This window comes from Lissotriton helveticus, chromosome 4_1 (assembly GCF_964261635.1).
Source record: "Lissotriton helveticus chromosome 4_1, aLisHel1.1, whole genome shotgun sequence".
Taxonomy (NCBI): domain Eukaryota; kingdom Metazoa; phylum Chordata; class Amphibia; order Caudata; family Salamandridae; genus Lissotriton; species Lissotriton helveticus.
In genome coordinates this window covers 298660518-298684851 of record NC_136063.1, presented here as the reverse complement: position 1 = coordinate 298684851, position 24334 = coordinate 298660518, and the positions used below count along the sequence as shown (strand labels likewise).

At 47.4% G+C, this 24334-nt stretch overlaps 1 protein-coding gene across 1 annotated transcript in view; it reads left to right on the top strand.

Annotated features, from left to right (window-relative positions):
- Window positions 1-24334, top strand: part of TBC1D31 (TBC1 domain family member 31) — a 670562-nt gene that overhangs the window by 441232 nt on the left and 204996 nt on the right. Inside the window, exon 15 of the mRNA XM_078686822.1 lies at window positions 12887-13039. Coding sequence (XP_078542948.1) covers window positions 12887-13039 — 153 coding nt within the window. The remainder of the gene's footprint in view (window positions 1-12886; window positions 13040-24334) is intronic.

The following is a 24334-nucleotide window of genomic DNA, read 5'->3' as shown; positions in this document are numbered from 1 at the left end:
AAACCGCCGACAGCGAGAGCCTGCGTGGGACAGCTCGTGCCTCCATCCTGGTCGTCGAAGACCCCTCCTGGTCCACGTGGCTGCAGAGTCAAGCGTCCACTCTTCACCTGATCGCGACGACAGCATCTGGTTCCTTCCTGGTTCCACGCCGGTCACTGGCTAGTGACTTTGAACACTGTCCCCTCTGCTTTCAGGTCTTCTTCTTCACCGATCCACCCTTGGATCGCACCGAACATCTTCCTCCTGGTCGCCTGCAGCATCTTTTCTTTCAGGCTCCATTGACTTCAACGCGGGAACCCGACACACTTTGGCACCTATGCACCCGCAGCCCGTGGGTGAGGTAACGAGAGCATTTCGGTGCTCAAGGGTAGTTCAACTGTCCTAGTGTCCAGTTCCACAGTCGTTTGTCCTAACTAGTCAGGATTGTCCGTACTCACCTTTAACTTGAACTGTACTGTCCATAGACGTTGTTACGCATCTCGCGTGTGAGTTCACACTCTGCACACGCGTTCCGTGGGCCTCCTATTACTTACCTAGAGTTAGTGTAGCGTGGTCCCATCGATCCTACAGCCTCTGGACAGCTCCATTCCTTTTATCGACTTTCACATTCCACTTACTTAGTATATGGTTTGTCGTGCCCCTAGGGCACCATTGTAATTTCGTGCAACTTATCGTATTTTTCGTAAGAGATTGATCATGTGCTTAGCCCTCTGACCTCATAAAGAGTTCAGAGGTGTTGTTATTAATAAATATACTGTTTATTTTCATAACAACCTGTGTGGTGTCCTTTCATCTGGTATTCAAGGGGTTATATTGTGGTAAAACAGCTGGCTTCACATGGCAAAAGAGTTTAGCCTAAGACTGCTTTGTCCATGCTACCATTAGGTTAGCTGGACTATAAGGTTGACTTACAACCAATCGCCATAAGGGTTGTTTGGACTGATACAAGGTGATCACTAGAACTAGTGAGCATCATATATCAGGCCAATTTCTCACACCACACAACACACAGAGCCACACACACACACAGAGCCACACACACACACACACAGCGAGCCACACACACACACACACACACACACAGCCAGACACACACACACACACACACACACACACACACACACACACACAGGCACACACACATACACAGAGAGCCACACACACCGAGCCAAACACACATCAGCCACACACACACAGCCACACACACACACACAGAGCCCACACCCACACACAGAGCCCACACACACACAGAGCCCACACACACACAGAGCCCACACACACACAGAGCCACACACACACAGTGGCACACAGAGCCACACACAGAGCCACACACACACGGCCTCCTGAATGTCTGGCATAACGGACAATCCAGGCCAGACTGACAGGCTACAACTGTCGCGCCTTTTCGATAGATCCGCCTCCAAAGTGCATTATTGGGGTGTCTTTTTAATTGCACAAACCTCCTGAACGCAGACATGGTGAATCCCATTCACAAAAGTTGGGGTTGGGAGCTTCTCGATTGGATTTAAAGTCCAAAACAGTAAAACAGCACCAACATCATCATTAGCTGTACCTTCATGGTTTTGAAAAAAGGAGAATACTTGATACCGCGTGACTTCCATGTCTGAATCACACATGCATCCTGTATGCGATTCTAATGTAATTCCCATTGTGTTACGAAAACGGACAAGGTGGGCTTGATGGGTCAATGTTATCTAGCAATGTGTACGGCTAGAATGACCTGCTTACTCCGTGAATCGCCTGCATGACTAGCAACACCACACAAGGCTCTGATTTCAGGTGATCAGACAACATATGGGAGACCGCTCCAAACCCATTCGATCGCAGTGTTTCCCCCCACACGAGCATGGCCTGTATGGGAAAGTGCACACTTTACATCCCAAAACTACCTCACAAGGGCACATGACAAAGCTCTTCTCCAATGGCTGGCCGCCGTTTAGGTTGCCAGCCAATGGAGAAGAGGGGCTAGCTTCAGCCCACCACTAGAAGACATAAAATCTCGGCAGCGAGACTGCGCAAGCGCAGCCTACGCTAGCCGAGACCTAAATAGCATAAATACCTCGCATACATGAGCACACATAGTCCCAGGGACGTACCCCAGGCCACCTGTCCTGCACAAACCAGAGTCTATGAGCTGCAGGATTCCTCGCAGTGAGCACTCACACCCCATCACTCGCACAGTAAGGGAGGGTCTATAAACTGCACAATGGTCCCAATGGTCCCAAGGGGGTGACACGCCCCCTCTATCGCTACACAGCAGGGAGAGTCTCTAAACTGCACAGAGCACCCCGGAGTGTGTAACACCCCTTATCCCCAATACAGCAGGGAGAAAACCCAGCAGACTATAGGAATGTGTACCTGCTGCCCGAAATCTACCACTAACACAAACACACAACGTATATTGCACACTGAGTTAAAGCTGCATGAACTGAATAAAAGAGTAGTGGACAGATCCAGGCGCCCCAGAACCACCCGGAGGACGTGCCCCTCACACGACAGCGGCTCTAGTGGTCAGAGCGGCAGTAACGGGCGTGCTGTGAAGGCGTGACATACATACAGATGCTAGGGTGACCCCAGGCCCCGGTCCCAAGGCTCCAGTTGGGCTGCCCATTCTCCACCGCTAATGAGGCGACTCTGCAAGCATGCTCTCCTCTGCTCACCACCTACGTTGGATAACCTGATATCCCGGCGCGTCCTATTCACGGTGCGCACAGTTGTCCTGGGCAGTCCACACGGTGAAAAAAAAACACAACACCAACCGAAATAGTTTCTGACAACCTTTAAAACGTCCGTTGTCCAGATTGAGCCGGCCTTGGTTGGGGTTGTGTGTGTGGGGGGGTCGAAGGAGGGGGGCACGCACCAAGTGGCTGTCACTAAAGTGCCAATATGGGAAAGATGCCAATGGGTTTCTTCTTATTGGCCATGCTCAGCCCAATAAAACCAAAGACACTTAAGGGGGTGGAGGAGTGTGGCTCACTGATTAGAGCGGCAGACCCTGATGCAGAGGTCTGGCCCGGGACAAGGGTTCAATTCCCGACGCGGCAGGGTCCTGAGCCCAAAATGTCCACGGACTCGATAATTCTCGCCTCGGTGCCTATTCTAATCATGGGGTCCCACGCTGCAACTCTGGGCAATAGTTGCTTAATCTCCACTACGGCGGCCCACCCGCGGCGGGATGCTTGGCTTTCACCCTGGGGATACCCATTAGGGGTTATCTCACAGGGAAAAGCCAGGACGGGTTCCCAAGGCAAGCGCCTTGATGCCTTCGGGTGATACGTGCGCTATATAAGTCGCAATACATTACATTACATTACAGGGAACTCGCCACTTGACAGGGGCACGGTGCACCCACAGCCTCACCACACACCAGCCTCCCCCTTCCCCCCCCCCCCCGCATAGCACGACGCACGCATCACACCCCAAGGGGCGTCAGCCGGGCTTTTAATACACTGCCTTTGGGTTGGAAATAGACAGGCCGGCGGCACGGCCCACCCGTGAAGGGACCCGGCCCTCCCCCAGCACGAGGGGTGCCCCAAAATACCCCCTGAGGAGCAAATGTCACACCAGACACAGGACCTTCATTGCGGCAGCTGGCACCTGCCCCCCGGGGCACGGAGGTTTTGCGGAGCGGGGGCGGTGGAGGGCGAGAGACGGCCTCGGTGGTCGGGAGGAAGAGGAGCAGAGCACTGAGGTCCCCCCGGCTTTCGGAGGGTGGATACTCTGGACGCGCTAAATGTCAGCCTGCTCCCCTGTGCCCGGGGGCCGGGGGGGGGAGCTTTAGAGGATAAAAATATCAGGCGGGAGAAGGTGTCATCCCGCCCGAGATAGAACATTACTGGCCACAATGGAGGGAGTGAACACCGCGCTGGGCAGGGGACCAGCGCGAGGGGGCAACCGGGCACATAAGCAGCACCAATTTGCTGAGCTATCTTGTCCCTCCCCCCACTGGCACCCGCCCCCACACACACCCCGAGAAAATCTGTGCCTGGTTGAGACGCTGCCTCGTGCGCTGCAAGCCGCTCGCCTGCACTCCCTCGACTCCGCTTCCCAGTCGTTGCCCTCTCCCGTCTCCAGAGCGCCCGACAGCAAACAGACGTTTTCTGGCAGCCAGCAATAACGGTGCGTCACTTCCGGCAGCCGCTGCGCAGATCGAGAGTCTACTCACAATAAACGGCCCCGGCTTTTTTGGATTGGGGGCGTGTTTTGGAGGGATGACGTCACGGAGAGAAAAGACCGCAACAAACAAGCCCCCCAATCCGAAAAAGCCGGGGTTTAAATTGACTGACAAAGCTCTTCTCCAATGGCTGGCCGCCGTTTAGGAAGCCAGCCAATGGAGAAGAGGGGCTGGCTTCAGCCCACTACTAGAAGACATAAAATCTCGGCAGCGAGACTGCGCAAGCGCAACCTAAGCAGGCCAAGACCTAAAAAAGCAAAGAGTAGAAAAAGGCACAAAAGATAAAAAGAGCAAGAGATGAATGAAAAGAGCAAAATGTGAGAAGGCACAAACGTCAGAACAGAGAGAAGGGGAAGAGCGTGAGTCATAAGGCACAGAGGCCCGAGAGGGAGAGAGCGTGTGAGAACGGGAAATAAGGTAGGTGCCTCGAGCCCGGTCCACAAGGGCCAAGACGGGTTGGCGACTTGCCACAGCTTAGTCCAGGGAAACAGACCAGGACATCTTCAAGGCAACCAAAACAAGCATTTGCAATGCAACAGTCTCGCCTTTGGGACCTTATAAGTATTTAGCTATGCACCATATTATCCATGGGACCACCTGCACACACTTTGTAGTTAAAGCCCATTGCTATCAAATACCCCGTCTTGTTAAGCACTAACTACGGCCGTGAGGCCAACCTATTGCCCACTTTTACTACTATTATCCACCTCACCTCTGCATTTTCCACAAAACATTAGGCCAACTGTCTCTCCTGCTGAAGTCACTTCCCTACCACAATCACCACTTACTAATCCCACAGTGTAGTGATATTTTTTACATGTTTGGTGCAATATTAGCAGGACAGTACTATGAAAGTACAGGGGCACCTGTAAAGATATAAATGTACCCAATAATCTGCAAATTCTGGAATTGTTTGTTTTCTAGCAACTTTAGTGTACACAATTTTTTACCCCCCCACCCTTGCATTTATTGGGCATAATAATGACTAATAATTTGCCTTTGATTAAGTCATAACTTGTACAAATGCATCTGACAGATTCAACATATCCTAAATGTTAAGTCTGTAAAGGGCTTAGGGCAAACATGTACACTTCAAAGAATGTTAGAGAACCATGTCAAGTAAAGTGTTTTACAGTTTATGCCTGTTAAGTTAAATACTGTTTTGAGTACTTTCTTTCGACATCAGGAGAAGGCAGTGCTTTAGTAACTGCAAGAATGACACTCGCTATATGTTTGGAATGACGCCTTCGCCAGTTAAAAGGATTCAAGTTGGTACAGTCGGAGGGGTGGTGCTTTATTTTAAGAAAATGTAAATCTTGTGCAGATTTTCACATGGGTTCAAAGAGTTCAGGTAAATTTGCCTCAGACACCAAGCAGCACGAGATTCTCTTCTGTTTACTCCTCATATCGTCCCCACTGGTAAAACTGAAATGCTTTTCCTGTCACTTGTACACGATTAACATTGAAGCAGGTGCTCTTGCCCTTACAGTGACTGAAGGAATTAAACAAGTGCTGCAGCTGCAAAAATGATTTATCTTGATAAACAGACGCGATTCAGTTCCACAAAGGAACACTGGAATGGGAATTTTGAGTAATCCCTTAATCCCTCCCTTATGCCTTAAACAACCTCGAGATTTGTTATGGGTACCCGACACAAACCTCAAAAAACCAATAAAACATAATTGTTGATAACTGTAATGCTTCATTTCATTCGCCGCATGTCTCCTGGGTAACCTGATGTACAAACACTGCAGCCGTACATTGTAGATTTTCGTCTCATGAAACTACACTGCGCACAAACATGCCTCTGAGCAGGTGAACATTAAAACAATGGATGCAAAGCAAGAGGGTGCGTTAAGAGGCCTGATGACAGGGCCCCGTTGCAAGTGTCTACTTAAATCATATGCAGAAACATCTAGGCAAATACTGATAGCGTTCAGCATTGGTTTGGGTTTTGTGTCGGATTGCAAGATTTGCCCTGTGCAGTAACAAATATACAACAAAAACTGCATTTTACTACCCGCAGTTTTGCTCTTACTGCACTCTTCTGCCACTGAAATTTGGTCCATGGAGTGCCTGCTTAAACCAGGGTCTGAGTGCAATTTGCGTGACCCTCCTAGGAGGCGCTATGTATACATCCGGAAGCAAAGGAGATTCCGCCACACGCCACATGCCACTCGGTAACTCGTATTCAAAGTACAGCTATGACAAAGAGAACCGTACGTTTTCAAGCAGTTTTAGAAATGCAGAACTTTTGTCTTCAATATTCATAGTCAATATCCTCAGAAAGTGGAAACATCCTATTCTCTTCAAATTACAGACAGGCCACGCCATAGATACAAAATAGAAAATAAGAGTGTGTAGGTAAAGCTATTACTGAAGGGAGACAGAAGGCGGCAAGGTCACAAAATTAGCAAAACAGTGGTAACAAAGTGGAGGGATCATTCGGTCAGTGTGGTTAAGATAGAAGAAAAGGAAACTTGAATCTGATAATGAGTCTGATCCAGAAGTTGTTCTGTTGTCAGAAACATAGAAGAAGTGGAATCTTTACAAACTAATTCCAGGAAGGAGGTTGTTGAAGGGGATCCCCCTTCTTGTGTTGATCCAATAGTGGACATCAAAGTAGGTAATCACACTGTAAAACTCTTAGTCGACTCAGGGGCTAAGGTTATAATGATCTCCTATGAGGGACGAAAAATAGATTTTTCTGATGGATACATCTGCCAGTGGATTCCTCACTTTGTGAATATCCCCCTGCGTCAGCAACATTCGGAAAATTCTTCTGTAGCACGCCGGCGTGGACGACATCACAGGAGCACAGCTTCGCGCGCGACTCCGGTGAAGTCACCGACCCCATAATAGGCCTACGTTGGCGTGATGACATCAGTTCCCTTTTTTGTGCGTCGTTGACGCTAACAGTTTCGAGGGATCTTCTGTTTCGTTTAATGTCACTTTGTTGCTTTTGAAGGATTTCTGTATCTTTCCAGTGTCGCTGTCTTCTGTGGAGATGTCGTCTAAGAAGACTGGTTTTAAGCCGTTTGAAGAATGTGGAAAAATGATGTCCATCACAGATCCGCATGATGAATGTATATGGTGCCTGAGTTCAGATCATGATGTCCTAAGTTGTCGATCCCGTTTGAAGATGAATCCGAAGGCTCTTCGTGAATATGAGGCTAAACTCCTGATTGCCAAGCTAAAAGGTCAAGAGACCAAGAAGATCGAGGCGCTCGAGGTCGAGGTACCGGTCGAGGTCCCGGTCGAGGTCAGCTTCGAAGTGTCTTCGGGTCATGTTTCCAGATCATTAAAGAAAAAACATAAGAAGAGGAAGCATGGATCAAGGCACCATTCGGGTAAGGAGTCGGATTCGAAAGCGAAGTCATCGGATTCGAAGGCGAAGTCGTCTGGTAGACGGCATTGTAAGGACATGGTTTCTCCCTCTCCGGTTCGAAATCCTGAAGGGGAGTCTGTACCTCTGGAGTCTAATCCTTCTCCGGCTCCTTATCAGTCTCCGGGACATGAAGAGGAAGAGGTTCCTCATGACTCGGCGACTCTGGTTCACCAGCCCGAGGAACAAGAGGAATCTATTCCGGTGCAGCCTCCCCAGGATCAGCCGGTGGGTTCGTGTTCCCCTTTTCCGGGTCCAGGACAGGACCCCTCGCATTTTTTTAAACGCCATGTATGGTGTTTATGCGAGATCCATGTACCCCTCTGGCGCACCGGCTGGTCCCATGGGTCCGTTGCAGTGAAAGGTCTCAACATATTAGGTTGTTTTCACCAAGGCTTTTTCGGCATGATACTTTAGCCTGGAGCCAAAGAGCAAGTTTTGGTTGTCGATTGTGATGATACTGGTTTTGCATGGAAGAGTAAATTCCCTGAAGTTTTTAGCAAAAATGTAGGAAAAAATCAAAGGTTTTAAGCACAAAATAATTATTAAAGAAGGTGCTCTTCCCGTGAAACATAAACTCAGAGGTGTGCCATTCAGTGTGAGGGAGGACTTAGAAAAAGAATTGAAGGGGCTATGTGCCAAAGGGATCATCGAACCAACAGATTCCTCACTATGGCTTTCTCCCTTGGTTGTAGCCAGAAAAGGGGAGGAGATCTTCGAGTCTGTGTGGACCTGAGATCTCTTAATAAAGAGATATGGGTAGATTCTCATCCCCTACCAAAAATCAGTGATTTATTCTCTTCCACTAAAGGTGCAACATTTTTCACTAAACTTGATTTAGCTAGTGCTTACTATCAGGTAGAACTGGACCCTGAATCACGCCATCTAACTGCTTTTGTGTCACCTTTGGGAACATTTCGCTACTATCATATGCCATTTTGGCTTGCGTTAGCAGCATCCGTTTTTCAGAGGATTATGAGCAATATTCTCAGGAATATAGAAGGAGTCTTGGTGTTTCAGGACGATGTTCTTATTTTCGGTAAGGATCTTGCTTCTCATGATGTGGTTTTAGGAAAAGTTTTAACTTTGTTCAAGAAGCGAGGTGTTGTTTTGAAAGAAGAGAAATGTCAATTTTAGTGTTATAAAGTTGAATATTTGGGACACGTTATTTCTCATGATGGAATAAGTCCCCGACCAGGATTGCTTCAAGCTATAATCGATGCACCAGAACCAGTGGACAAAGCCAGTGTCAAGTCGTTGTTGGGGTTATGTGAGTATTACTCACAGTTCATTCCTAACTTTGCATCCATTGTGCGTCCTACAAGTAACCTTCTTAAAAAAGGTGTAAAGTTCGAAAAGTGCAATGATTGTATTAGTGCCCTCAAGTTTGTGAAATCTTCTTTAAGTGATGGTCCTGTCCTGAAACCGTTTGACCCTTGTCTTTCTTGTTGTTAGTGTTGACGCCAGTCAAGTTGGCATTGGTGCAACTTTAACACAATGGGACAATAACTGTCAAAACACAATTTGGTTTGCATCCAGAGTGTTGAGAACTCCAGAGTTACAATACTCTGTTATTGAAAAAGAGTTATTGGCGTGTGCATGGGCTATTGAGAATTTTCAACCTTACATTTGGGGAAAACGTGTTTTGCTTTTGACTGACCACAAGCCTTTAGTAAACATTTTCGGGGGGACTATAAGTAAGCTTTGTTCACCTAGGATCATGCGTATGGTGACGAAACTTCTTCAGTTTGGAGTGGAGCACATTTCTGGTGGTAAAAATGGAAGAGCAGATTTCTTATTACGTTTTCCCATCAAGTCTAATGAGAGTGATGATGTCAATTTGTATGAGTTTGCTACTGAAGATTGTGACGATTGTCTCGTTGCTGTGCTAGATCTACCTAATCTGAGTCTAGGTTCTGAGACTGATTGGGTGCAAGCTCTTGAATCTGAATGTGTGATACGTGAAGTTTGTGTTTTTATCAGAAATGGTTGGCCCAGAAAAAAAACACTTCCTCACCCTCCTGAACCTTTCTGGAAAGTTGAAAGTGAACTTTCCATCGAAGATGGCTTGTTACTTGGAGCTGACAAGTTTGTGCCCCCAAGTGTTTTTCATAAAACGATCATTGAAAGAGCACATGATGGTCATCTTGGCTCTCCCCTCACCAAGCGGCATATCAGAGACATTTACTGGTGGCCGGTAATGAATGGAGGAATTGATTCTGTTGTTGCAAATTGCTGTGTCTGTGGTGCTGCTGACAAAAGTTTGAAGGTCTCCGTTCCACCATTGATGCCGATTCAGTGCCCCAAAGGCCCTGGTTGAAACTTGGCATCGATGTAATGGGGCCTTATGAAGGCCTCCCAGGTAGGTGTCATTTTGTTTTGGTACTCATGGACTACACATCAAAGTGGCCTGAAATTAAACTGGTCAAGGAAGCCAACACAAAGGTTGTTATTGAGTTTCTCAAAAACGTTTGGTTACGAGAGGGTTGTCCAGAAGTTTTGTTGTCTGATAATGGCAAGCAGTTTATCAGCACTGAGTTTGAAGCTTTTCTTTTGGAGTCTGGTGTGAAATATCACAAGAGTTCACTTTATCACCCACGAACAAATGGCCTGGTTGAGAGAATGAATCGGGTGGTGGGGGAGTGTATTAGGTGGGCTAGGGCTGGTTGTCATGATATCTGTAAAGCATTAGATGCCATGATCTGTTTCTATAGGACTACACCTCATTCTGTCACTAAGATTTCTCCTTTCGAACTGTTTGGGGGGAAGGAAACCGAACACTAGTTTCAGATCTGCTTGGATGAGTAAGAGGCTCAAGTCTGAATCTAATGTTGCTCATTTAATGTTGTTGGCAAGAGAAAACCTATCAGTTTCGCAAGCTAGACAGAAGATCTGGTTTGATTCCCGTAAAGGTGTAAGAGTGGCTCGCTTGAAGTGGGGGACATGGTCAAAATCAAGAATGCTGTGCATGCCAAGAAAGGTGATAGTAAGTTCAGTCGACCTTTCAAGGTTACTAAGATTCTTGCAAATGCAATAATGGTCGAGGGAGGTCATTGATGGAATCTAAATAGGGTAGTGAAGATTCGGGTACAGAATGCCTCTTCATCGTTTGAGGAAAATATTTCAAAACCTGTTGAACAAAAAAGTTGTAGAAAAAGTTCTAGAGATAATGTTAAACCTACCAGGTACAGGTCATGATGCTTTTTTCTAATTTGTTGAACAAATATTTTGTAAATAAAAAGTTCTAGAGATATTGTTGAACCTGTTTTTTTTCTTTGTTTTTGTTTTGGAGGAAGAGAAGATATGTTGTACTCTAACTTATGTATCCTAGTGATGATGCTAGGACTCTAGAATGGTGGTGTCTTGGCAACCGTGTTGAGCCAAGACATTCCTATTTGAGCTGTTGGCAGAGCTGGTCCTCCTGGCTCTGCTATCCATGTAGCCAATAAATAACCAGCTTAACTTATCCTGTGTCAGCCTGCTTACTACAGAAACGTAGACAGGAAGACGTGTTGAGAATCTAGACATGGGTTCACGAAACAGAAGGAAGTGGACCTGGTCGTGAAGGAGGGAAATGATCTGGCCAAACAGCCAGAGCTGACGATTTTAGAACTAATCGCGTTCGAATCCAGGCCTCGGTTTAGCATCCTGTGATCTTGGACAAATCACTAAATCTCCCAGTGTTTAAAGAATGTTAAATCTTATCCCTTTGGTCCAAGTTTCAGCTATATAAAACGTAAAACATCCATAGAGGAAGAGTCACACTAACAAAGGTAAATAGATCGTTAATGGCTATAAAACAGGTGAAGAAGGTCGCTTACAGGGTCACTAGAGAAACGAGGGCCGGCAGTTTGGTAATGCGGAGCTGGCGCAAGTGTGCACTTCCGAGCCATAAAGAGGGAGTAATCAGACAGAGACCGCACACCTGAACACAGTGAATCTTATTGGGACACGGCAGGTCAGACAGCACTTTCCCGCAGACCTGCACGGTGCAGAGGATGTTGCTTCGCCCCTCCTGTGTCAAGTCGGTAACAGACGTCTTCACGATCTCCCAAGCTCAAGGAGTCCGTGTTGTAATGAACTACGGCTTTCACTTTCTTCCCCTTTTCACCCCGTCGCACAGGCTAACGAGCTGCTACAGAGTTAAAAGCTCGTAGATCTATCAATGATTAAACATGATTTTGTGAGTTTTTACACGGACTCCAGTCAGTAGAGAAACTGAATCTGCAGCAGATCACGTGCACACAACAGTAAAAAGTGAACCTGAGGAACGTAGCTAAACGGCACACGGGAAATGGAGTGTGGACGATCGGGAGTGTGTGGGAGGGGGGCAGGGCCCCAAGTAGTCACGGAATGAGGGAGCGAGGGATGGGAAGAAAGTACTCTGCGTAGTGAGGGGGTCAGTAGCCATGGAAGGATACAAATGACTGACATGGCTGTCATGGGGAGGGACTAACAAGCTCAAAACCAATCGGAAGGCATCATTTATAACCTAAGCCAATGAAGAAGATGGGCCAGATAGTGGGCGGAGCTTCAACGAAGCTTCCACACTATAGTGTATACTGCATGCCTCACAAAGGGATGGCAGCACATTCGTGCTGCATCACTAGGTGAGACCTAAAAAGCTACCATCAGAGAAACCGAAAAGAAGGCCCTAACCTATTGTCGCTGTTTTACTACAGTCGAGAAATGTGTCTCCCACAACACAAACATACCTGTAGCCAAGCTCTGTCTTGAAAATAAGCAATATCTTCCTCAGCCATACACCTTAGGCCTAAACCTCCAGAAATCCAAGATGTTCAACACTTGACAGATGTGAGATGTGAAACATACACTCTTAGATGGAATTCTGGATATTAGAAATAATGTGCAATTGTTCAACAAGTGTGTATTTCTTCTTTTCTGTCCTAATTTGAAAATCCAAATATATTTTTTAGTTAAAATAAAAAGAGTGACTGGGTCCCACTTCATTACATTTGCAATTCACTAGCCTCCCTGCATTCTGAGCTGACAGACGGGACGTAGAATGAAAGTGGCATCGTGCTATCAGTATCAACAATAACATGCCTGTCTTAGGGTTGTTCCAACCATGGTTCTTGCTGTGGGAGAGCAAGCGGTTCAGTATTATCAAGCCATTTGTTTTGTACACAGGACTTTTCTGTCACAGTTGATTTCCTTGTTTGCCATGTCAGATGTAGACAACATTAAAAGATGTATGAGATAGACCTTGATCTAGTTTATGAAGTTCATGATGACATTTCTATTCCATTCCATGTCTTTGATGCATTGTAGTTTATATTGTATAGGCAGATGACGCATGAAATTCAAGCTGAGGCTTTAAAACGTAAAGTGGAAGATGATGCTTGGTACCAACAGCAAGAACTTCTTAAGGGAGCAGAAGAACAAAGGAGAAAAATTGTGTTTGAAGAAGAACAAAAGCTTGCAGATCAGAGACAAAGGTAGTTCCAAGTTTCTAATAGACGCATGATGCTGTTTGACACACATTATTCATTAATTCATGAAACCGCAAACCCCTTTCGATTTCTGTTTGCCAAAGTTATTCCATATTTTCTTGAAAACATAGCCATTTATCACATGCTAGAAAGTAAAAATACATTATTATGGTGCCCATGTCTGTAGAGTTGATTTGATTATAATTGTAAGGTTAAATGATGTGTTCCCTTCAAATTCAAAGAAAATATATTTATGTGAAGATATGCATATAAAATCAGCTTCTCATGAAATAACCACATAGACTGTTCATCAGACATAGATGCTAAATAAAAGAATCCTCTTCAAGTAAGCAGGTCCTGTTTCCCCTCACATTGCATCCCTTAGTCTTCTCATATACAATACCCTGTTGCTCTATAGATTAGTGTGCATGATATAAATACTCATACATGCATATTCACCTTGAAATCTGTTTCGCAGAGCAAACGGTGTACTAGCATTACTATAGGGCCAGATGTACGCCCCTTTTTAGTGGTCGTAAATGGGAAATGGGACTGTTTGCAACTGCGAAAGTGTGTGGTATATGCAAACCCTATTTTCCGAGTCTGTAAACCATTAACGACTCGTAAAATAAGGTTTGCAAGTCGCTATTAGGAAGGTGCGTGCCAATGGTGTCCCTTCCTAATAGCGAGTTGCAATAGTATGTCTGATTGTTTTGCGACTGCAAATGCGGTCGCAAAACACTCACAGTTTAGCACCTACTTCAAGTAGGTGGTAAGCCACAGGCAAACAGGAAGGGGTCCTGATGAAACCGAAACATTTAATTTTTCTTTTTTAAATGCATCCTGTATTCCTTTTAGGAAAACTGTCTGCATTGGAAAAAAACTGTCACAGATATGGGGGTCTGCTAACCCCAGCAGGCCACCATCCCTGTGAGTGCTAGCCATTCCCAATGGGTCACACATTGCGACCTGCCTCATAAATATTAAAGAGGCAAGTCATTTGTGACCCATTTGGGAATCGCAAACAGTGTCTCAGACACTGTTGTACATCACAATTTGAGACTCGCAAAATGGAGTGGTCGTACATCTGGCCCCTGATTAATTAGCTTGAAAACCATAAAATAGATAAATATTGACTATAAAGTTTAATAAAAACAACTCTGGAATTGTTTTGGATTGTAAATTTAATAGTTGCTGTGCTTGTAGTTTGTCATATTAGGGGCCTTTCACACCAAAACACCTACCACTTTTGGTCATTTAAAGCTTGCTTACATTGCAGCATAATGTGTGTAACACCTACAGGGATGAGGATCGAGGAGTGCTTTATTAATTGGTACCTACAGCAGTACCTATGCGCCTCTGTAGAGGGCTTTGAGCGACTCCATAACAACGAAGTCCACCGGATGTGACGTCGGCAGAGTCCATATAAGCTCTCCAGATGCAATAATGCTGGTTTCTTCCTTTCTGTGTTCCCCGAGGATCTGGAGAGCGGTACCTCTGACCATATTTTTGCCTAACTCGACGTTGTCGAAGGAACAGTGTGCTTATTCTGGATATTTTTGGGGTCCTGTGGACTGCGATGTCGACCCCGCTTCCTCAGTCTATGTGCATGTTGTTTCTAGCCGTGCACCCCAACACCAAACGGTGTGGCTCATGTCTTCTGCATCGGACGTTTGCTTTGCAGGAGCACTGCATGACACTGCTAGCGGTGCGATGGTTGAAGGCCGTTTATTGGTCGCAGTACTCTTCTGTCTTCAAGGACACCTCGAGGGCCAGCTCCTGAAGTACCTTCGCCCTCGCTGTCGGCTGGTAACTCATGCTGTAGGCGGTCAGCATCATGACCTTCCCCGACTTTACAGCGTATGTGATGCTCCCCTGACCCGCCTTCTCTGATTTAGAGGTTGGAGTGAGAATCCGTCCCAGGCCTTCCGGTGTTTCCCAGCGCTGAGGCAACTCTGGCTCAGATGAGGGAATACAGTCCCTCCCTTAATGCCATTTTGCAGCACGTCTCTGCACCAATGAGGTCGGTGAAGCCTTGGCCGACTCCAAACCGGCGGGACCTCCCTCACTGTAATTGAGGCCCTCTGAATCCGTGATCAAATTTGTATCAGCTCCGATGCACAGCCCTTCAGAGATTCCACCTGTGATACCAGTGTTGGGCCGAGGGCGCTGATCGTCTCTTCTTTGTCTCTCCTCCCCAACTTCGAGGTGTCACCTCTTTGAAGTCGGTCAAAATTAGGAACGGGGTTGGTGGAATAGTTATTTTCGGGCTACCTTCCTCTGCTTTCAGAGGAGCCCCCTTCTATTTTCCCCCTGGGACACGAGTATTTTTTGTGATGTTGGTGATGACGTAACTGACATTCCTCAGCCTGCTTCAGGGTTTCACTGGATGTCTGACTTTGGTGAGGCAACTGACTATGATTTGTTCCCCATCCGCAGCCTTGTTTTCTCCTCTTAGCCTTGCTTCGAGGCTTGTTCGGCTTTTGCAGAGAGTTCCTGTGGTTTTGGGACTGCAGCTTCCTTCTGTGGAGGTAGCCTTTGGTCTCCTACTTGGGGTGCCTAATCAGAGCCAGATGAGGACTGAACCTGTTCTCCCCTTCATTGAAGCCCTCTTTGATATTCGGTTGAGCACTTGCGCTAAACCTGTTTCAAGCATTTCCGTGGACCGGTCTACAGCTGATAGGCACCATCCTGCCCCTGGAGATCCGCTATTCCGTTTCCGCCAGTCTACTCTGCACAGTTTTGTGGTTCAGGCTGTTAAAGCCTCTTCCGACATCGGCGCCGTGCCTGACGCCCCTCCAGACAGATAGTCTAAAATTCTAGATGTTCTTGGTCGGTATATCTTTTCTGCCACCAGCTCCACTTTGCAGTCCCTTAATACCGCTTTTTTGGGCTGTTTTTCTGACGTGTTGTGAGATTCGGTCTTGTGCCCTCTCCCCTCTCTCCCTGGTGATACTCGGACACTCTTACTGAGCTGGTCCAGGATGGCCGTCTGGCGTCTAAATTGCTGATTCTTTGTGACATGGATACCACGAGCCATGTTTCTTTCAGTAGCTCTTCGCCGACGTACCTGGCTGTACCCCTCTGACTTTTCGGAGGTTGTTCAGTCAGCCTTGGTGGACCTGCCTTTTGATGTTCAATATCTGTTAGGCTCTCAAGCTGATTCCACTTTACTCTGTTTACGGGATAGTCACAGCGGAGCGAAATCTTAATCCATGCTTGCTATACCTCCCCCCTCCCGCCCCCCCCCATACTCAGTCTTGTTAGGGATGGTCTCCTGTATTTCTTTTCTGAGTAAGCCGTTATAGGGCGAAGTCCGTTAGCTTCTTCCTTTCTCTCGTCGCCTCTGAGTAGCATCTGGTGTGGTGCTCCTGCTCCGGCAGGTATTTTCCTTTCTTGCCCTCTACCCTGTCAATGTCAGTTTGTGGTTCCCGTTTGTTTTTATGAAGCAACTTATTTTTTGGCCCTGTTGGGTTTCTACACCAGTGGCTGCACTGTGTTCTTTTGCTTTTTTCCTCAAGTTCTTATTGGGGTATTTTCATGATACTGTGCGGATACACTGTTGCCTTGCTCCCTGCCATGCAGGGTACTTTGTCTGTCTGCCTTACAGCTACTACTCCATCTGTTTCTGACACAGTAGTACCTCTTATGAAGGACTCAACGTGCAATGCTGTGGTGCACGTTGGAAGATGGTGTATGGGGGTCTTATCCTTCAACTACCCCCCAGCCCTACGACACACTAGCGGAAACAGAAATCAGATATTTGTCCAAACGCCATGTTGCTCGCGCATATGGGGAGGGAGGTATACCAGGTAAAAATTTGGCGGACCGATTACAGCGCAGGGCAGAGAACCCCCCCATTTACCACATTATAGACCGCGCTGGCACATCCCACCACACACACGACGCAGTCGTTCAGCAGTTCAGACAGTTCTATGCATCGCTGTATTCCACTAGAGGAGGTAAGTCGGAGGAGGCCATGACTGACTACCTAGAGGACACAGCTATTGCGTGGTTATCAGATGGCCACAGGAAATACCTGGGGTCACCTGTAGATGAAAAAGATGTTAGAGAGGCCATTCTATCTCTCCCAAACAACAAAGCTCCGGGGCCCGATGGTCTAACTGCGGAATTCTATAAACACTACGCGGATCTTCTCGTTCCTCATTTACTTGAAATGTATGCGGAAGCCCAGGACACCGGCTATCTTCCCCCCTCCCTCCGGCAGGCCCTCGTCATTACTCTGTTGAAGAAAAATAAGTCCCAAACAAGTTGCGACTCATACCGCCCTCTTTCGCTAATAAATTTGGATGCCAAAATTTTAGCCACTCGATGCAACCTTTAATGCCCCTCTTAGTACTCCCTGACCAATTCGGTTTCATCCCTGAGCGTTCCACCTCCCTAAATCTCCGAACTATATTTGCTATGCTCCATGTGTTAAATCCTGCTCTACCCGCTGCGGCCGTATTATTAGACGCGGCGAAAGCTTTTGATTCTGTGGAATGGAAATGCCTCTTCTTCATGCTTCGCCGTATGGGCTTCCCCCCGGTTTACATCAGATGGGTGCAAGTTCTCTATACCGACCTCACGGCTAGGGTCCGAGTTGGTGGGACTACTTCAGAGTCGTTTCCTATGGAGAGAGGGACCCGACAGGGCTGTCCCCTGTCCCCTCTCCTATTTGCCCTCATTTTAGAACCGTTGGCTTGCAGAATCAGACAGGATCATAGAGCAGCCGCCTTGTCGTTTCACAATCGACCTGTGGAAATCTCTCTCTATGCTGACGATATGGTTGTCTATGTCCGGGAACCCCACACATACCTCTCTCCGGTGATCCGAGAGTACATAAAATTCGGCCTCTTCTCAGGTCTCCAAATTAACTGGGAAAAATCCATCATTATTCCCCTGACACAAGTCACCACTTCACCGCAGCTGGAATACCCTCTTGTATGGTCGGTTAAACCAGTGAAATATCTCGGAGTATGGGTCCATAGGGACCCAGATGTGGTCATTAGAGAAAACTATGGCCGGGCCTACATTACGCTCACAGAACAGGTTGATAGATGGGTGAACATGCCTTTTTCGCTGTCAGATCGCATTGCCCTGATTAAGATGGTTGTCCTTCCGCGGTTTTTATATTTAATCTGTAATGTTCCCGTTCGCCTTACACAACACTTCTTCAAACAATTTCGGTCTCAGTTGCTGCGACTAGTATGGGGGAACAAACAGCCTAGACTAAGCTGGCATACTCTTACACAATCCTTTGACAGGGGGGGCTTTCAAGCTCCGGATTTTTACGTGTATTATCCATGTAGTCAGGTGCAATATGCTTACTTCTGGTTTAAACCGCATGATTTCTTGCCTCATATCGCAGTAGAGGAGGGCGATGCATACCCAGTGCCGCTAACGGGAATTCTTACTCACGTTAACCGTCATACACCTAAACATGAGATTAACACCAATGACATCACGGTGCGAGCATGGCAGGAAATTGGGAGGAGAACCAACAGACTTCCACTGTATGCTCCTAATCTGCCACTATCTGGGCATGCCGCCATTTCGGTAGCGCAAGAACAGGGCCCCATGTTGACACTGCGAGAGGTGGGCGTAACACTAATGGGGGATCTCTACGTTGACGGGAAATATATCATGGAGCACAACTTTGATTATGTACAACATCCCACACCACTCTTTCAGTTCACTTGTCATAGATTGCGTCAGGCGATAAATGCTCACTACACTACATTCCCTAAGGAGCCACCTGCTTCTCAGGCGCTACAGATGGTGATAGTCACCCCCAACCGGAAGAGGTCGATAACTAAACTCTATAAAGTGGTACAGGGAGAAACGGCCGTTGGCCACGATAAGCGATTGGCCCGCTGGAATTCGATACTGCTCCCTCCACTTACAGAAGACCTATGGGAACAAATATGCACACTGACGGGAAGATTAACATCTAATAATAATCTCCGCATCATACACGTAAAATTCATACACCAGGTCTATTACTCCCCCCTAAAACTACACAAGCTAGGTCTGCGTGATACGGCCTGCTGCAAGAGGTGTGGTTGGGATAAGGCTGACTTTCTGCACCTCGCATGGCAGTGTGGGGCGGTTTTCAGGTACTGGGAACAAATCACTGCTCTGATACATAAGATGACAAGACAGGCCCTACCATGTACGCCATTAGAATGTTTACTAACCTACACTCCTCAGTGTACAGCGTTAGTGGGCCGTTATGTGCGAGTGGCTTTATTACTCGCCAAAAGGCGGGTATTGTTCACGTGGGACAGTAAACTGAAACCGAATGTGGACTTGTGGCTTAAGGGTATGGCTTACTGTCATGAACAATTAGAACTGTATTCAGAAGAACTGCCGTCATCATCCCGGCCCAAAGACATCTGGGCCCCTTTACGGGAGTACCTATGGTCTCAAACGGAGCAAACCTCGGACTGATTGTCGGTCGTACTATCGACCTTGCCCCACTGTATGTACTTTGGAACTGATTATTCTGCTATTGCCTCAGAAGTCTGGATACATTTGTGTGGCGTTGTAAACAATCACTGTAGTTTTTTTTATGCGGCTAATGTTTGTTATTATTGCACAAACTAGTTATGTCTTCTTACGCGAAATGAAGCCATTAATCTTTGCTGATATATTATGATTGCATTGTATGCTATGTGTGTAATGCTTCAATAAACAAAGTTTTTAAAAAAACTACCCCCCAGCCCCACGCCATTTGCTGTTGAATGTTTCTTCACACTGGCCAAGGGGTTCTTCCTGCCTCTTCACTTAGCACCCTTCTTCCCTATCAGACGCAAGGGAAAGGGTCATGGTTCATGGCTTCAGGTGCATTCTCTGGCCCTGACCTGGATGGTGTTCCTTCTTTTCTTTCTTCAGGTGATAGTCCTTCTTGTGCTGGCTCTCACTATGCACGGGCAAAACTGACTCCTGCCTCTTCTCTTATAGGCCTCTTGTGGATGTGCCATGTCCATACCTTGGCATGACGGGCCTAGTCTGCCGATCCTTTCTCTTCTATGCCTCTGTATGGCGGTTTAATCTGCTTCAGCCCTGCGCAAAGCTACTGTGGCTTTTTGCTTTGGTTGATGTGTTGTTGGAGACGTTTCCATCACACCTTCAATGCCAACCCCTATGTTGGTACGGGCTTGGCTATTCTTCAGATGTGCATCTGCCCCTTTTGGGGTTTCTATTTAACAACAAGGGGTGGTGATGGACAGAGTTTCTGAATTAAGCAGAATACTCTCACCCAGTCAAGAGATCAGGGCTAGATCCAACACCGTTTTTTTAGCTCACTGCACCATCCCAGTTCAGAACCTGGCTATATGCAAATTAGTCTGTTCCTGTCCCAGTGCATGATGGGAACAGGGCAAACCAAACTACCAAGCCAATTCTTACACTGGGAAGGAAACAAGCTTCCGGGGACCGATTTCTGGCATTTCAGCCGTCGTCGGCCCGGCTTGCTTGAATCCTGATGGTGCAATGAGCAAGGGACTCACATCTGAGTATACCCTTCCACGCTTAAGGTGGACAAAATATTTAACAACAAGGGGTGGTGATGGACAGAGTTTCTGAATTAAGCAGAATACTCTCACCCAGTCAAGAGATCAGGGCTAGATCCAACACCGTGCTTAATTCAGACACTCTGTTCATCACCACCCCCTTTTCTGAATCATTTTGTCCACCATAAGCGTGGAAGGGTATACTCAGACATGAGTCCCTTGCTCACTGCTCCATCAGGATTCAAGCAAGCCGGGCCGACGACGCCTGAAATGGCAGAAACCGGCCCCCGGAAGCTTGTCTCCTTTCTGGTGAAGAATTGGCTTGGTAGTTTGGTCTGCCCTGTTCCCATGATGCACTGGGCCAGGGACAGACTAATTTGCATATAGCCAGGTTCTGAGCTGGGATGGGGCAGTGAGCTAAATAACGGTGATGGATCAAGCCCTGATCTTTGGACTGGGTAAGAGTGGTCTGCTTAATTCAGACACTCTGTTCATCACCACCCCCTTTTCTGAATCAATTTGTCCACCACAAGCGTGGAAGGGTATACTCAGACATGAGTCCCTTGCTCACTGCTCCATCAGGATTCAAGCAAGCCGGGCCGACGACGCCTGAAATGGCAGAAACCGGTCCCCGGAAGCTTGTCTCCTTTCTGGTGAAGAATTGGCTTGGTAGTTTGGTCTGCCCTGTTCCCATGATGCACTGGGCCAGGGACAGACTAATTTGCATATAGCCAGGTTCTGAGCTGGGATGGGGCAGTGAGCTAAATAACGGTGATGGATCAAGCCCTGATCTTTGGACTGGGTAAGAGTGGTCTGCTTAATTCAGACACTCTGTTCATCACCACCCCCTTTTCTGAATCATTTTGTCCACCATAAGCGTGGAAGGGTATACTCAGACATGAGTCCCTTGCTCACTGCTCCATCAGGATTCAAGCAAGCCGGGCCGACGACGCCTGAAATGGCAGAAACCGGTCCCCGGAAGCTTGTCTCCTTTCTGGTGAAGAATTGGCTTGGTAGTTTGGTCTGCCCTGTTCCCATGATGCACTGGGCCAGGGACAGACTAATTTGCATATAGCCAGGTTCTGAGCTGGGATGGGGCAGTGAGCTAAATAACGGTGATGGATCAAGCCCTGATCTTTGGACTGGGTAAGAGTGGTCTGCTTAATTCAGACACTCTGTTCATCACCACCCCCTTTTCTGAATCATTTTGTCCACCATAAGCGTGGAAGGGTATACTCAGGCATGAGTCCCTTGCTCACTGCTCCATCAGGATTCAAGCAAGCCGGGCCGACGACGCCTGAAATGGCAGAAACCGGTCCCCGGAAGCTTGTCTCCTATCTGGTGAAGAATTGGCTTGGTAGTTTGGTCTGCCCTGTTCCCATGATGCACTGGGCCAGGGACAGACTAATTTGCATATAGCCAGGTTCTGAGCTGGGATGGGGCAGTGAGCTAAATAACGGTGATGGATCAAGCCCTGATCTTTGGACTGGGTAAGAGTGGTCTGCTTAATTCAGACACTCTGTTCATCACCACCCCCTTTTCTGAATCTTTTTGTCCACCATAAGCGTGGAAGGGTATACTCAGACATGAGTCCCTTGCTCACTGCTCCATCAGGATTCAAGCAAGCCGGGCCGACGACGCCTGAAATGGCAGAAACCGGTCCCCGGAAGCTTGTCTCCTTTCTGGTGAAGAATTGGCTTGGTAGTTTGGTCTGCCCTGTTCCCATGATGCACTGGGCCAGGGACAGACTAATTTGCATATAGCCAGGTTCTGAGCTGGGATGGGGCAGTGAGCTAAATAACGGTGATGGATCAAGCCCTGATCTTTGGACTGGGTAAGAGTGGTCTGCTTAATTCAGACACTCTGTTCATCACCACCCCCTTTTCTGAATCATTTTGTCCACCATAAGCGTGGAAGGGTGTACTCAGACATGAGTCCCTTGCTCACTGCTCCATCAGGATTCAAGCAAGCCGGGCCGACGACGCCTGAAATGGCAGAAACCGGTCCCCGGAAGCTTGTCTCCTTTCTGGTGAAGAATTGGCTTGGTAGTTTGGTCTGCCCTGTTCCCATGATGCACTGGGCCAGGGACAGACTAATTTGCATATAGCCAGGTTCTGAGCTGGGATGGGGCAGTGAGCTAAATAACGGTGATGGATGAAGCCCTGATCTTTGGACTGGGTAAGAGAGGTCTGCTTAATTCAGACACTCTGTTCATCACCACCCCCTTTTCTGAATCATTTTGTCCACCATAAGCGTGGAAGGGTATACTCAGACATGAGTCCCTTGCTCACTGCTCCATCAGGATTCAAGCGAGCCGGGCCGACGACGCCTGAAATGGCAGAAACCGGTCCCCGGAAGCTTGTCTCCTTTCTGGTGAAGAATTGGCTTGGTAGTTTGGTCTGCCCTGTTCCCATGATGCACTGGGCCAGGGACAGACTAATTTGCATATAGCCAGGTTCTGAGCTGGGATGGGGCAGTGAGCTAAATAACGGTGATGGATCAAGCCCTGATCTTTGGACTGGGTAAGAGTGGTCTGCTTAATTCAGACACTCTGTTCATCACCACCCCCTTTTCTGAATCATTTTGTCCACCATAAGCGTGGAAGGGTATACTCAGGCATGAGTCCCTTGCTCACTGCTCCATCAGGATTCAAGCAAGCCGGGCCGACGACGCCTGAAATGGCAGAAACCGGTCCCCGGAAGCTTGTCTCCTTTCTGGTGAAGAATTGGCTTGGTAGTTTGGTCTGCCCTGTTCCCATGATGCACTGGGCCAGGGACAGACTAATTTGCATATAGCCAGGTTCTGAGCTGGGATGGGGCAGTGAGCTAAATAACGGTGATGGATCAAGCCCTGATCTTTGGACTGGGTAAGAGTGGTCTGCTTAATTCAGACACTCTGTTCATCCCCACCCCCTTTTCTAAATCCTTTTGGGGTTTATAGCCATCTTTTCATCTTTCGTCTCTTCTTGAACATGGTTTCCTTGGCCTTCCACTCTGGGTTGGTTCGTACGGAGGTTGGTGATCCCTGGGATTCTTTGCCGGGGAGTTTTTCCCCTCGCTCTCGCGAGAGCGGATACTGTTCCAACCCCTAGGTGGTTCGCTCTCCCTCACCTAAAGAGAATACCAATTATGATTTTGGGTGACGTCAGGACCCTTACTCGTGATGTCACATGGATTGTTTTCAGGACTCGGGTCGTCCAGTGCACCAGAACGTTTCCTATTCTTTTTAGGCCACATCCTCGTTAGGCTTGCTGTGGACCTTTAATTGTAGCATTGGTCTTTCCATGCTATTTCCTCCATCTTTTCCGCTACTTCTGCCAGGTCCCTTCCCTGTAGTTTATTCTTCCTTCAAACGGGGACTAGTTATCTGCAAAGGCCCTCCTGTGTTGGCCTTGTTCAACTTCACCCTTTGACAATTCTACCATAGTGGTCTTATTTTTCTATTCTTGTCGTGTATTTCTATAGGTTCTGAATCAGTCCCCCTATTCCTGACCCTATTCTGGTTAAACTAACTATCTAGTTAACTAACAGTCAGCCCATGAGGCAAGAAATCCCCCATGATGCAGATACCGTTATCTGACGCAGTCACACTACGGCACAGGAACGTGTTATCTGATTAGGTCATAACGCTTGAGATCTAATTAGACAAGCGACATTCCTCCAGCCCCTGATAAGGCATACGACGTTCTCATAACAAATCAAACCTATGACAACCTGGATAATCCGTGCGGCCATTGTTTTGATTTCACAGAGAACTTTAGTAAAGAATGTGCTAACGAGCAAGT